The sequence below is a fragment of the Alexandromys fortis genome, unplaced genomic scaffold (genome assembly GCF_014885135.2).
Source record: "Alexandromys fortis isolate MF-2015 unplaced genomic scaffold, M_Fortis_MF-2015_v1.1 scaffold_35, whole genome shotgun sequence".
Classification (NCBI taxonomy): Eukaryota; Metazoa; Chordata; class Mammalia; order Rodentia; family Cricetidae; genus Alexandromys; species Alexandromys fortis.
Window position 1 is genome coordinate 4,294,684 of NW_026067913.1, and position 14,792 is coordinate 4,309,475.

Below are 14,792 nucleotides of genomic sequence, written 5' to 3' on the forward strand. Positions count from 1 at the left end.
TCATAACTTGTCTTTGGAAATACACATCCATCATTTTTTGTGAAAGTTAGACCAGTGTTTCTATATTATCCTGCTGTTTCCTCGCTTGCAAAACCTGTGGTCTCTAAGTGGAATCTAATACATAATCTTTCTTAAATGTCCTAGCGCTGGCAAGGACCCGAATCTTCCGCACGAATTGTTCCAGCCATGTAATCACAGTTCTAAAGAGGTAATACGCTAGGCGGGTGGTACGTCCACCTTGTCATTTCTTTTCCTTCTGTGTCCACTCACAATTGATTTGGATTGATCTGGGTTAAAGAGATTTATTTTTAAAGTGCTAAGTTTCTCATTTCTCAACCAGAATATGGGGGGCATCCTGAGGTTTCACTCTTGCATGGATATAAAATTTCCAGCTTTGGCTTAAGACTGAGTTTTATATATTATCTGTCAATCATCCTGTTGATTATCGAAGTGAACATTTTACAGGATTTTGACCTAAAAAATCGTATCTCCTTTTTAGACAATGCTTCCCTCAACCTAGTAGCAGTTTGACAAGCAGGCATTTTTTTTTTCTGTGTTAGTTTGAGCTATCTGCTTCAGTTCACGGGGCCCCTCCGCCTTATCATTATGGTAGAGATATCTTCATTTTTCTTTATAGCTGTAATCAGAAGCCGAAGTATATATGACCACTCATAACCCAGTCCTTTCTCAGGTGCTCGCTACTGGATGCTGTCCCGGGGTAGATCATAAAATAATAAACTATCATCCATTATATTCTGCACCTGTTTTTCCCTAGGGAAAGCATGTCACAATGTTGAACCTGTTGACATCATTCTAAAGCCAACAAACTGAAATCTGTTGGATGAGAAGCAAAATACCCATCTGTGTAAGTGGTCCAAGTGCACAGTGCTGGAAGGGAACAACACCAACTTAGCAATGCCCTGTGCTTTGAGCACTTACCACTGTGTTAGCAGATTCTGACCACCGGTTAATAGCATCGTTGGAGTTTCACCTCTGATGTACCACCATGGAACAAAGAAGGGACTGTGAGTAACTCATAAGACATAATATACCACCAAACGAGTTTTTCTTGGAAGAGTGCATTAGTATCGTTATTATTTCCTTAATGTTACCAAGTTAGAAATATATTTATAATTCAAAATTATGCATCTCCATGCTAAGAGAACCACTTTTTCATCATATGAGAACTATATGTTTAACATTGGGACCAGTGGTTGTGATAAAATGAATTAGACATCAAAGCTTTTTAATATGATCATTTTATATGGTTAATGTGTGAGAAGAAATCCTGAAAAATGCCACTCTGGGGAGTTTAGAGGTCACTTGAAAGTGAGATAATCATTTACAGATATTAAACCAACATGTTTTAACTTCCTCTATAAAGGATCAGTCATTTCAGTGTCTTTCTCTGTGTGTGGGAGTCTCATGACCTGAGAATTTTTCAATATCTCTCCCTGAGGGCGGATCATCAACTGAGGATAGGAGAAGGGTTTGTACCCAGGAAACCAAACATCCTTGGAAATCAGGTGTGTGACTGGGTTAGGAGAGGGAACTGGTTTAAATCTTTCATGCTACATGAGACACAAGGGCTCAACCTCTCTTGTTGTCCTCTACTATAACCCAAATGTAGAGAGTGTGAAATGTTTCACTAAGTGAGGTTGACAAAGCAAAGATGAATGCAAAATATCTGAGACAGTCATAGGCAGAGGGAGATGAGAACAGACCGAAGGGATCCTTGGGATATGTAGTGCCAGTCCCCAGGTCTCCACTAGCCACCCCCCCAGGGACTGCAATGGCAGAGTGTCAGACTCCAAAGCACAGGCTGAGGATGACCAGTGTGCGATCACTGTGCGATCAGTATGAGGACCTTGGGAACTCAAGGAGCTGCTGCCCACAGGAGATGCCGCTCCAGATGAGATGCAGGATCCCAGACTTAGAGCTGCAAATGTTACCTGACTGCAGCCAGGAGGCATCTGCAGTAACAGAGGATCCCAGGCAGAAGGTCAAAGGTCTGGAAGGCTACTTTCCAAGGACTCACCCAGTCATATTCCCCACAAGGGTGTAAAATGTCCCTGCATAATTTAGAGCCAATTTACCAATAAGGAGAGAAAGGGGATGCTAGCTGAAATTGTACAAACAATTGACTCCTTCCCCTCAGCTAACCAGTTTGAAGGGGTTTGGAGTAATGCATGCAGTAGTTGTGACCAAAAGTAACAAACTGTGTGTGCTGTAGCTGGGCATCAAGACCCCAGTACTATGAAAAGAATGTTGTAAATCTAAGCTGCAAACTTCACATTTGCTACCCTGCTATGATTCTGAAAAATAATCAAAATACGTAAGTACCACTATCCTTAGTCATGTTGTGGTAATGTATGTAACTCCGTGAAGCTGGAGTTACAGGGCATTTGAACCACTATCATCCTAGAATCACTGCTATCAAATGTTTGAGGAATACGATTTTTTTTCATTTTGCTGTGAAAATAAAGCTTCTATAGAATGTAGAATCTGTTTCTGTTTTTATTTTTATTTCAAGTCCTCACCAAGCTTTGTTACAGCCCCCGGCAGGGAAATGACCAAAACTGAACAAGATATAAAATGTGTCCTCCTTAAAACCTGATTTTTCTACTTCTTTTTAACACTACCCTTTTAAAACTTTTAAAAGACACGTCTCCCTCCCATTATCATTTCTCTGATGGAAAGCAGCAATTATTTATTTTACAACAAAACCTGAGTTCATGAATGAGGGCAGGCAGTAATTTAATCTGTGAAAACCAGAGGCATTGTCTGGTTAGTGTGGCAAGGGCAGAGTGTAACCCAGGCCATTGCTTCCTGGTCACACTCACTCAGAAGCTATTACTGCTTCATTCTTTTGCTCTTCTCCCTCCTCCCCAATCTCCTCATTATACTCCTTCCCTACCTGTCTGTATGCACACTCAGACACACACACACATGCCCGTGCAGGCATGCGCACACACACACTCACACACTCACAGACACAGACACACATGCCCGCGCAGGCACACACACACACACACACACACACACACACACACAAACTCACACATGCATGCACACAGGCACATGCACCAGGATTCCCATTTTAAAGAAAAGAGTTCAAAGGATAGATGCAATTTTGAAAACTTCCAAAGTTAAGCTGAAATTTCCCAAAAGTTAAGTGCGTTAATCAGACCTGAGTGTTAAGACAACCCCGTGAAACAGTAAGAATCAAATGGAAGCCCGGCAGCTTGTGACAGCATATACATGTTTATTCTGTTACTATTACAGTGGCAACAAGTTAAGGGCACTACATTTCTCGTCTGCAGAGATGATAATGATGGAGATTTCAGTTTGTAAAGTTCATTGTTCCTAACGATTAAAAATCGATTTTAACAGAAGGGTTATTATATACATATAACTACTATTAGGAAAAGATCTAAACTTTCTTATGATCCAAAGCATATTTGTTCATTTGTTGAAAGAAAACACAAGACAGTTAAACTCTTGGTTACTGCTTTTAGAAAAGCACGGTGTTCTTCTAGGAGCAAATGTGCACAAAACAGCTGTTATATTTAATGCGTTCAGTCATTGTATGTCATGTCAGTGGGAACCCGAAAATCCCAGGTTCATTACTCCAGGACCACTGATATACACTGGCTTACTTAAGCAACCAACCAAGATAGATATATGCTTTCTGTGCCTCCAATGTACAAACCAGCACACCAAAGACTACAGCAAACACGAACCAGTGAAATGATCGGTCCTTGCTCTGTTCAGATTTCTAGTAAATTCAGACATAATTATTTCCACTTCCATTCCCCAGCAGAAGTGACCATGTTAACTGGATGCATGGAAGAATCACCTGTGCTGGTTCCTAGACCAAGGCAGCAATATCTTCAGTAGGGATTCAAGTTTCTGATTGACATTTCTCAGTGTGATTGACATTCCAAGTTTGAGAGCTACTTGAACCTGAAACTGAAAACATCCCAGCTGGAGCCACACACGTCCTTCTAATTGTTTCATGGACTTGTGACAGTCGGTCAAGAGAAACAAATCTGTCTCTCTTGTATATATACATACAATTTGTGCATAGCAGCACATATAGATATATATACACACACACATCAAAGACAGTGTGGTTTTCCCTCATGTTTTCTGGGACACCAGGAATTCAGGTCTTTCACTTTGCACTGACAGAAGTTAACCCAAATTACCATTTATTTATTTTAATAAGACAAAAGCTACAATAAAAAAAGCATTAAAAAATCTCCAAACTTCACTGGATACAAGCAAAAATAGGAAGGATTGAGAAAAGCCTAAGATTATCCAAGAGAGTGGAACTTGAGAGGGCTTTAGGGTGAGCTTCTCTCCTCTCCTGCTCTGGCCCACACCCTGAAGCTCCCAGAACTCCCAAGAACAGCCCAGTTAGGCAAGTAGAGAAAAGCAGAAACACAGGACTTCCAACACCACAAATAAATAAATAAATAAATTTGTTAAACAAGAAATAACTTATTAGGCACCTCTTGAAAGGCCGGAACCCTCCAGGACCACACAAGTTACAGCTACAGATTCAGCTTTGGCCAAGGCCCTGCAGTCATTGCAGGAGGAGCCTGAGCTGGACCTCAAACTTTCACTAGAGCAGGAAACCTAATCTTTTGTTATTCTAAAGAGGGAACCCAGCGGGCCTGCCCTGCAATTCAGGTGCACCGTGCCTAAGTCATTCCCCAGTTGGGAATGCCCCTCGCTGGAATTTAGGGCTCAAGTTCTGAGTTCTAAGAGTAGAGTGACTTCTATGGTACCCATATCCACAAACCAGGGATCTTATAAACTTGTCCTTCTGGGTGAAGCTATACGAAGTCTGGGGTTCTGGGTGCAAGACCTTTCCTTAAGCACCTAGCTCTGCTCTGGGTGTGGGTGGAGCGGAGGGAGGAAGTGCCCAGGGAAAGACGTGCCTTCCTTGAGAAGTTGCCTGGTCATCCTCAAGCCGGGCTTCCTTAAAAGTAAGGTTGTGCAAAAGGAGAGCGGCTATTTGGGAAGATCTGAAAACCGCTTTGAGCAGAGTCTGGCCGGCTGACCTGCGCAGCGACCAGGATGAGCACAGGCTGGGGACTCAGCCCAAAGGAAACACATAGCAGTAACGCTGGCTCAGTTTAAAGAAACAGAAATATCGACTTGAGGGGACAAAGGTCAAACTGAGTTAACGACGTTAAGTTTGTGGTTTGTACTAGCAGAACTGAGAGCATCAAAGTTACCGGGTTTGAAGAAGAGTTGTTCCAAGTAGCGAGCGCTGTGTAGGGTGGAGGAAGGGCTGAGAAGATGTCCCGAAAGCCTTCCCAGGTGACCCACAAAACTCTCCATTTTACCTTGGTCACATGGCTTTCCTAGGTCCAGCTAACTAAGCGGTTATCACTGGCTCACACCTGCTCCTCACTCCCCATTTTTGGCCTCTCTCTCCCCCTCCAGGCAGTGCCTAGCTTTAAAGCGTGCTGATCCTGGAAGCGCAGGTGCCATTACGAAAAACGCCTCCAGATTCCCGGTTTTCGGGCTGGAAGTCCTCCACACTGTAGGCGCGACTCTTCAGGGCAGTGGCGTAGTAGTCGACTGGCTCCTCAGCTGCGTTGTCCATCCAGCTGAGGCACAAGATGCGCTGGAAAGAGCGCTTGAAGTTGTCCGACAGGAAGCCGTAGAGGATGGGGTTGGCACAGCTGTTGGCATAGCCGAGGATGACAGACAACTGGCTCACGGTGGCGTCGTCTTGCTCAGCGAAAACATTGACCAGCTGTACCACGTAGAAAGGCATCCAGCAGATAACAAACACCATCACCACCATCATCACCATTAAAGTGATCTTGCGCTCTGAGCGCTTGCGCTGCTGCCAGCCGGCTTTGAGGGCCACCATGCGCATCTTGGCAATAATGAGCACGTAACACAGGCAGATGGCACCGACAGGCAACAGGAAGCCCATGAGAAATGTATATAAGACGAAGCCCACCAGCCAGCGCTGGGCGGGCTCGGGCATGAGCATGTTGCAGGCCACCGTGCCATCGCTGTTGGCGGCTGTGCGTGAGAAGACCACGATGGGCAAGATAACCAGTAGAGACAGCACCCACACACCCAGGTTCACCACCTTGGCTACAGTGGGCCGGCGGTACCGCGCTGCCTTGATCGGGTGCACCACAGCCACATAGCGATCCACACTAAGCACAGTCAGGCAGTAAATGCTGGTGAACATGTTCACCGCGTCCACGCTGAGCACAAGGCGGCAAAGTAGCGCGCCAAAGGGCCAGTGGCGCAACAACGTGGAAGTGACCAGAAAGGGCACGCTGAGCATCAGCAGCTCATCAGCAATGGCCAGGTTTAGAATGTAGATGTTGGTTGCGGTCTTCATTTTGGCGTAACGCAGGATCACGTAGATGACCATGGAGTTCCCACACAGTCCCACCAAGCAGACCACGGAGTAGATGAAAGAGATGAGAATGGCGCTACCCTGGCCCTCGCTTAAGGTCCCGTTCTGGGAAGCGTTTCGTCCTGGCTCATCCATGCCGTCCGCAGCGCCGGCCCCGGGGCCCCTGCTGCAGGCGCCTTCCCCGCAGCTGCCTGGGCTGGGGCTTGGAGAAGAGGAGGGAGAGGAGGCGGTGCCATTGGAGAACATCCCGGCAGAAAGGGGCTGGTGCGGCTCAGGGACTAGGGCGCTCACCTTGCGCCCTTGCTGCCGGCGCCCTCCTTAGACTCTAGACACCCAGCTCGCTGCTCACCGCCGCCTGGCGCCGCCTGGCAGAGCGCAGCAGCTGCGGCGAGCGCGGCTCCTGCCGAGGCCGGCCGGGCGCATCACCCAAGGGCTGCTCGCGCGCGCGGTCTCTTGCAGTTCTGTGGGTCCAAGGCACACCGGAGCGTGGAGAGACCAAGAGGCTAGAGCTCAGCGCGGTATGGCCATTAAGTGGAGCGGCTCTGGACTGGTGAATGATTAATAAGCAGCACCATCGCGTCAGCAGCTACGAAGGAGGGGGGGGCACATAGGTGGTTTATTTCTCCCCTCCAAATTCCCCCCCCCCATTTCCAGTCCCCTCTAGGATCAACTCAAAGATTGCTTCAGATTTCTCTCAGTATTCTCACAACATCTTCAAGCACTTCTAGCACGGACCTGAGGAGTTTCTCTACCTTTCTAAAGGTACCAGCCAATACTGGATCTGTTCTATTCTACCCCACTCCTACTCCAAGTAAAGACTGAAGCAAACCCCAGACATACATGTCTAGAGTTCTTCATTTCTTTCAGTTGCTGCTCTCTTCTGGTGATGGGAGGGACCCCACCTCACCCCAGGTGCTTTCCGCGATCCTAAACACCCACCTCCTTTCCCGCTCGCCCAGTCCTTCAAACCTGCAGCTGAAGATTTCCGGCCTTCGGATCCCAAAGTCGATGATGTCTCCAGATGGCCCTTGCAAAGTGCTCCTGACGTCTGGCGGTGCGCTGACGTTCTTTGAGAGGTCCAACTCCCTTTGGTGCTGGCCACTGCACACGTGCCCACGCAAACACTGAGTGGCAGAAAGCAGATCTAAGCCAATGGCATTATGAACACGAAGGACCACAGTAGTGTATTAGTGGATGCTGAGTTACAACATCCATCCCTCTTCTCTCAGGTCTGCAGCAGGGAGTGTTCAGGGAAACTGAGTGAACCATTCCGAATCTTTAAGGAAGCTTGTAGTGCCAAGAGTCCCCTCAGTCTCCCCCAGGAATATCGACCTTAGAAATCAGGACGCGCGGGGCAGAGGGCTCAAGAGGAGGCAGGCACTCCCTCTGGAACCTGCCAGACGCAGTATTGGAAATCCATGTAGGTGTTCAGGAGGGAAAGATTAGGCTGCGCGGTGGCTTGTAACAGCTGCGCCCGCGCGGGTCCCTGCTGTAGTTTGTACCCTGGAGAGTTGGTGGGGCGGAGGATGGAGTGGAGAGCGCCAGAGCCTGGAAAGGCAGGCAGGCCAGCTCTAAATCCACGCGTGGCTAGCTGCGCAGATGATGGAACTATCATCAAGTCCAGGATCAAGGCAAGTTATTCATGTTTTCCCCGTGGAATACTAAGGGGTAGGAGGGCCTTGAGGTATGACTCCTCTCTGGTCCAACCAAGTGCCAGAACCATTAAGAGATGAGTATTAAGGCTGGCCAGCAGGCCCAAAGCTCACTGACTTCTTTTGGGACCTGTAAGCTTCTGCTTGAGAAAGAATGGATGTTGATTTTTTTTTTTTTTGACCCTGGGGTTTCCCTGAATTCTGAAGCTAGTGTCTCTTTGGCCTTGCAGTCTCTCCTTGTCAAAAGATTCAACCTCCTCTTTCCTTTTCCTGAATGCTGCTGTATTCCACAAAATCCCTGCAAGTCTTTGCCTGAAGCATGCCAACCATGCCCCCCCCCCCGCCCCCATTCTGGGGAAGACTGGCCTACTGCCGTCCAACACTCGCTCTGAGCTTCGCCACTTGCAATGGCTCCTTAGTTATCCTCCTGGCCTCCCCCTCACATCTACTTCAAGAGTTGGCGAAATTCGAAATTAAACTCATGGATGCCGTTTCTACTAGACAGTCTAGAATGCCAAAATGGATACTTTGTTAAAAGTAAAACATTTGTACTCAATGTCCTGTCACCAGCAATCGCTTACATATAGCTGCTTTGGTTTCCAAAACGAAGTGGCTGCCAGAAGGGAAAGAATCACGCATAGTGTCCAGCATGGCAGTCAGATTAAAATCAATGGCTACAGACTTCCCAGGATTGTGTGCAACAGATGCTGAATTATTCATGAGAAAAATGTTGGAGTGGAATTCGAAATTTGGGTGGATTGGGGCTGTTTAAGGGATTGTTTGACCTAAACAAACCGTCATGCCACAAGTGGAATGTGACTTGGAGCTTAGTTGTTTCTAAAACTGAACATACAAAACAGTACATATAGAGGGGATGGAGGGGAGGAAATGTCCAAACTGAGATTTGTCGTAGAGGGGTATTTTCCTTGCCAACCCCGGACACAGTTTTGATGCCTTTGCCAACCACTGACCAAGGCACCTGGCTGCATTTCGGGGATGCTCTTTCAAAGGTCGCCATTTAGAGGCATTGGCTTTGATCATAGTGACTGGGGCAGGGATGGGAGTTTTCTAAAGGCAGCTTTGTTGTCAGAACGTCAACACTTTGCAGCTCATTAGTGAAGAAGAAACTTCATCATTTAAGTTATGGCTTTACATACAAATGAAGAAAAGCCGACAAGTGTGTCTCTTTCTGGTTGTGAAGGCGTTTCCATGATGTACTATTTATTCACAAAAGAGTTTGACAATAGGATGGCTATAATTTTTAAAAGAAAAAATGAGTGTAAAACAAAGAGATGGAAAACTTTGATCACTCATGCTTGCTCTTAGAAATAAAGTCCTGAGGCACATATTCGCAAACAAGTTAATGATATTTCAAAAACACTACGACCCAGCATTTCCACCTCTGTCCTTTAGCCCTCAAAATTGAAACAGTATTGGAACAACAACAACAACTAAAGATAAATAAAGGAAAGAAACAACCCAAATATGAGTGAACAAAAATGTGGTGCATTAATCGGTAGAATATTACTCTTCCTTGAAAAGGAATAAAGTCTGATAAAATACTACAAATATTGATGGACATCAAAGACATTTTAAAAACAAAGTAAACCAGACTCAAAATCCAATGATTACATGGTTCAACTTAAATGACTAGTCTAGAATAGGTATATATCAAGACCGGAAGTAGATAAATGATTGTCCGTGGCTAGAGGAACAAGGAACTGGGGAAGGGACTTCTTTATGGGTATAAAATTGCTTTTGGGGTAAGGAAAGTATTTCAGAATTTAACAATGGTAGTAGCTTCAGAACAGTGTGCCTATACCAACCGCCCTTTAACATCACATTTAAATGAGTAAAGTTATGTATTGTATGTGAATTTATGCCAATAAATGTGTTTGAGTTGGATATAAGTCATGCTTCTTTTATCGTATCTCTTCAGTCACGTATGTCTTATTATTGTATCTGTGACCCCCTCTGCTCCAGGAGCGGATGAAGGCACTTCTGGACTAAGCATGCAATGTGAAGTCGGGACCCCAGAGCCTTCTGGTCTCCTATTTTAAATGGCATCTCTAAGGTCTTGAGCAACTTCACATTCTCAAGCTCTCATATCTTCTGTGACCATTTTTCCTGTGTCTCTTCCAGGCTACAAACATTTGTAGAGAGGGGAAAGAGGTGTTTCCTAAGAAGACAAGATAAAAAGGCTCAAGCAAGAATTGTATGTTCTCAAGCAGACTTTTCCTTCCATCATAATAACTTTCCCCTGCAAGCTAAACTCCCCTGTGAACTCTTACACCTGGTACACATTTGTTTATTAATCCATCATACCATACTGGTGGTTCATGTCCATTTGTCTGTGCCCGGCTACAGAAGCTTTGTGAGAAGAAAAGCTATTTTATTGAGCTTTCTGTTCCCAGAACCTAGCAAAATACTCAAGAAATTACCCCAAATCTCCTTGTTCTTTATTTTTTAAAGATACTTCCTTTTTATGAACTAGCCCATGAATTGTAGATAAAAAGACATAAGTATGGGTCTTTAGAAGAAATTCAATGTCTGGATAATATCACTATCATTAACAATTCCTCATTCATCTAAATCATTCTGAAAATGTTTGATTTGCATGTGCTATACCAATAATTACAGTGCTGACAATTCATTCATTGATCATTCTTGTTCTTAAATTTCTTGGCAGAGAAAGGGATCTGGGGAAGGAGTAGTACATGCTTTAGTGGTTAGTGATGGCTATTTAATGGTACCATGCAGTGTGAAAGCCATTATACATGGAAGATCATTTCTTTTTAATTGCAGTCCTGAGTCTCAGTTGGTTTGGTGAAATAGTAATTATCAGAAACTCAAACTCTGTGTCTGTCAAAAAAAAAATTCCTAATGTGGTTTTTCCAGTTGGAACCTATGTTCTAATCAATTCCAGGGGCAAAGGCACTTCATGGAGCCTGCTCTGTACTCACAGCCCCAGTCATGTGTGAAAACACCTGTCTGGGCAGATGGGGGCAAGCTAAGTCGAAGGGGTGAGCACCCCTCAGCAACATGGCCCAAAGTAGAGTATGTGGCACTTGGGGACCATCTGCCATGAAGCAGTTAATGAGATGACAGTCTAATAAGAGAGTTACTAGGGGACCAAGTGGCTATCTGGCTAAACAGCAACCTTAGACTCCATCTCCCAGGGATGCCCAATCACTTCACAGCAGTCCGGGCAGCCTGTGGTGAAGTTCATCACCAATCTTAGCAAACTCACTGGCCTGCTGATTTTCCTATTGCCTCTTCTGTGAAACAGCATGGCAGGGTTTTTTTTTTTTTTTTTTTTTTTTTTTTCTGTGCTTTCAGAAAAGACACATACGGTTTAACAGCTCATTCTTCCCGATGGATTCTCTGTTGCTAAATAATGTTTCTAAGACCACAATTCAGCACATACACAAAAGTATTCATTATTATTAATGGATAAATAATGGAACAGAAATGGCCACACGCTACCTGTATGACTTTGAATAGTCCTTACCAGCAATACATTTTTTTTCTTTTTGGTAATAAAGCTTTTTATTATTTAAGGACTTTAAGATGGGTAGCATTAGTTTAAAACAATTTTATTCAAACCTTTCCTTTTTTTTTTATTACTTCTCTCCCCTCACCAGCGGCAATCACAAAAGAAAAATGCTTTCAGAGTCACAAAGGCACATTTTTGTTTCTTTGGATACCTCAAATGATGTTTGATTCTGCTCAGAGCACTTAAATGCTTACAGCCACTCGCCCATTCCTTAAGGAAGGACTGTTCTTTTGGAGCAGGACACAGGTGTTAATCAGATTCACCAGCTAAGTGAGGGAAAGGAGAGCCAGGGAAAGAGCTGAGAGCAGAAGAGAAGGGAGTTTAACAGAAGGAAGCTTACACAGGCAGCGTTCTTCCGGTACTGCCGCTTTGGGGCCGTCTTAAACATGTTACAACTGAAGTCTCGGCTAGGTTCTACCAGCCAGATCTCTGTTACTTTCAGGTGTCCTGAAGCCCTGAGCTACCTCTTCCCACACAGCATAGGAAGACACAAGGAAGCAGCTCAAGTGATGGTCTTATTTTCTCCTTTTTCCTTTTGTCTCCCTGTGAGAAAACATAAAACCCCAGTGGAGTCACCTGACTCATCAGACAAACAGTATTTTTGTTGACTGTTTAGATCAGCCAAGTTTTCATGGCCTGTGCCCGTGGTCTGGGACCTTGTTTCTAATAGCAACTTATTTTTATGCTTTGATATTTTTATGAACAAGAAATTGATACTAGAACAGAATAGACTTAGTTTCATAGTTGCATGGTGGTGTGCTCATATTTTTGTCTCTATTTCTCTGTTAGAAGTAACTGGAAGCTAATTCCTAAATTCCATTATGTATGAATAATATAATTGTAAACATAACTTGATAATTGATTCATTGGTGTAATAATAAAAATGATTCATCGAATGCCCACTAAGTTACAGGCACTGCTTGAGTTACTAGAGCTACAGTGGCAAAAAGGTTCTTATTCTCATGAAGAAGAAAAGAGGAGACAGGTAGAAATACAGGTATTGTCGTTGTACTTAGTAATATGCTTCTAAAACGGTAATAGAGGGACCTTGGCGGGCCAAGGGGGTCCCATGGCAGTAGAGCCCACAGCCAGTGAGGGACAGACACACCATGCAGGCAGAGCTTATGTGGGAGTTTTGAGATAAAGGGAGTGGGGCAAGGGAAGAGAGGGAGGAAAAGAGATACAGATAAAAAGAGGAAGAGGAAGGCAGGACTGGCCTGCCTCTTCAGAAGAGCAGTGGGAAAAAAGAGTGGAAATGGGTGGAATTTGTCTTTTAAAGGGACCTTTTGCACCTGCATTTAGAGTACCTTGGGCTGGCCAGAGTACTGCCTGGGTACATCCTGCCAGGTGGCAGGGGCCAGAAGAATGCCTGAATCCTAACAAACATGTCTAAGAAGGAAAAATTTATGAGCATTGCAGAGTGGTGTAGGCGTGGGTGTATTCGACAGGGGTAGACCAAAAATGAAAGAGAAAAGGAATGCTTGACTGCCCCTGAAAGATGTGAAGGTAAAGGAACACACACATTTTGGGGGGTGGGATGCTCCAGCCAGAAGCATAGCATGTGTGTAGCTACTGTGTAGATACCTGCAGGTACAGTGTGGTACTCAGTTTTCATCAGCTTGGCACATCCGGAGAGAAAGACCTTCAGTTAGCGAGCTACCTCCCCATCATAGAGACCTGTGGGTGTGTCTCTGGCTGTATTTTCTTGATTGTTAATTGACGTAGAAGGGCCCACCTCACTTTGGACCTTAGGGAAGTGGGCCTAGTCTATGAGAAAGGCAGCTGAATGTCATCTTAACAGCTAGTAAGCAGCACACCTCTGAGGTCTCCTGCTTCAGTTCCTGTTCCAAGTTCATGCCTTAGTTTCCCTCAATCATAGGCTCTAACCTCTAAGTCAAATGACATCCTTTCTCCCCCAGCTTGTTTATCACACCAATAGAAAGCAACAGGAAGACCAGAGGACATGTAGGTTCAGGCATCCTGAAGTGATGCCCTATTGACCCTCTTGTACCCGTTTTTATTTTGTCTCACTGCAACCTTAAGTTAGAACAAAATTCTGGGGGTCTGGAGAGGTGGCTTAGTAGTAAGAGCCATGGTTGCTCTTGTAGAAGGCTAGGGTTTAATTCTCAGCACCCATGTTGGGTTCACGACTGTCAGTAACTCCAGGAGATCTTCCCTCTTCTGGCCTCCACAGGCACCAGACACACACATGGTGCACAGACATGCATGAAGGAAACACTCCTACAATCAAATAATAGTATGTATTCTTAAGCACTTCTGGGTACATTAAAATGGTTGATCCCTTTTAATAACTGTTTCCAATGGAGGGATCATGAAGTGGGTGATCTCTGCTCATAACAACAGAAGTAATTCCAGGCACAATTACAAATATCCAGTCTGAAATTGAACTAGATTTAAAATAACATTCTTACTGATGTCAGAATTCCTTACCTGGAGAGCTCAAGCTCTTTGGCAGGGTCGGAGTGGGCTGTCCACATGGCTGGTTCAAAACTTCTGTGCCTAAATCAGGTGGGTCAGGTCTCAGGGTACAGATCCTGAAGATACTACTTCAGACTTTGGCCTCCTAAGTCATAATGATTACAGAAGATATATGTGTTTTATCTAACAGTTTATAAACATGATTTTATAACTTGAAGGGTAATCATACAGGCAAAGCAAACGAAAGAACTTTAATCACCAATGCTTATCCAGGCCAGCAGGGAGTGGAGGAGAGAGGAAAACACATGGGCCACTGTGGCTTTTCCTGACAATCATCTTGATGCTTCTCATTCCAAAACAGGATATTGCTCTGCATCCAGATAGGAGCAAAAGACACATAACAATGGACGCAAACACCCCCACCCCCCCCCCCCCCCCCCCCCCCCCCCCCCCCCGCCTAGGTGTGTGTAGATCTGGAAGGATAGTTCCAAAGAGATTTGCAATGGTTTTCATCAGGCTGTCGGATCCTGAATGCTTTCTTTTCCTTTTTCTAGAGATTTTCTATTTGTTCAGATATGACTATGTATTGCCTTTTAAGGTAAAGGTAACAAAAGATTTTTAAAAATAGTTAGTTTTAAAAAGCCATAAGTGTTTGCCCTATTTAACAAAGCATTTGCCAATTTATTTCCTCCTTAATTATTTTGACTGTCAGTAAAAATAACACTAATAAATTTCTTCTGAC

At 44.6% G+C, this 14,792-nt stretch overlaps 1 protein-coding gene across 1 annotated transcript; it reads right to left on the bottom strand.

Moving 5' to 3' along the window:
- Nucleotides 1–4,015: 4,015 nt before the first annotated feature.
- Nucleotides 4,016–6,649, bottom strand: Sstr1 (somatostatin receptor 1). The gene has a single exon (XM_050138849.1). The coding sequence runs from the start codon at nucleotides 6,647–6,649 to the stop codon at nucleotides 5,474–5,476; it is 1,176 nt and encodes a 391-aa protein (XP_049994806.1). The 3' UTR covers nucleotides 4,016–5,473.
- Nucleotides 6,650–14,792: the final 8,143 nt, after the last annotated feature.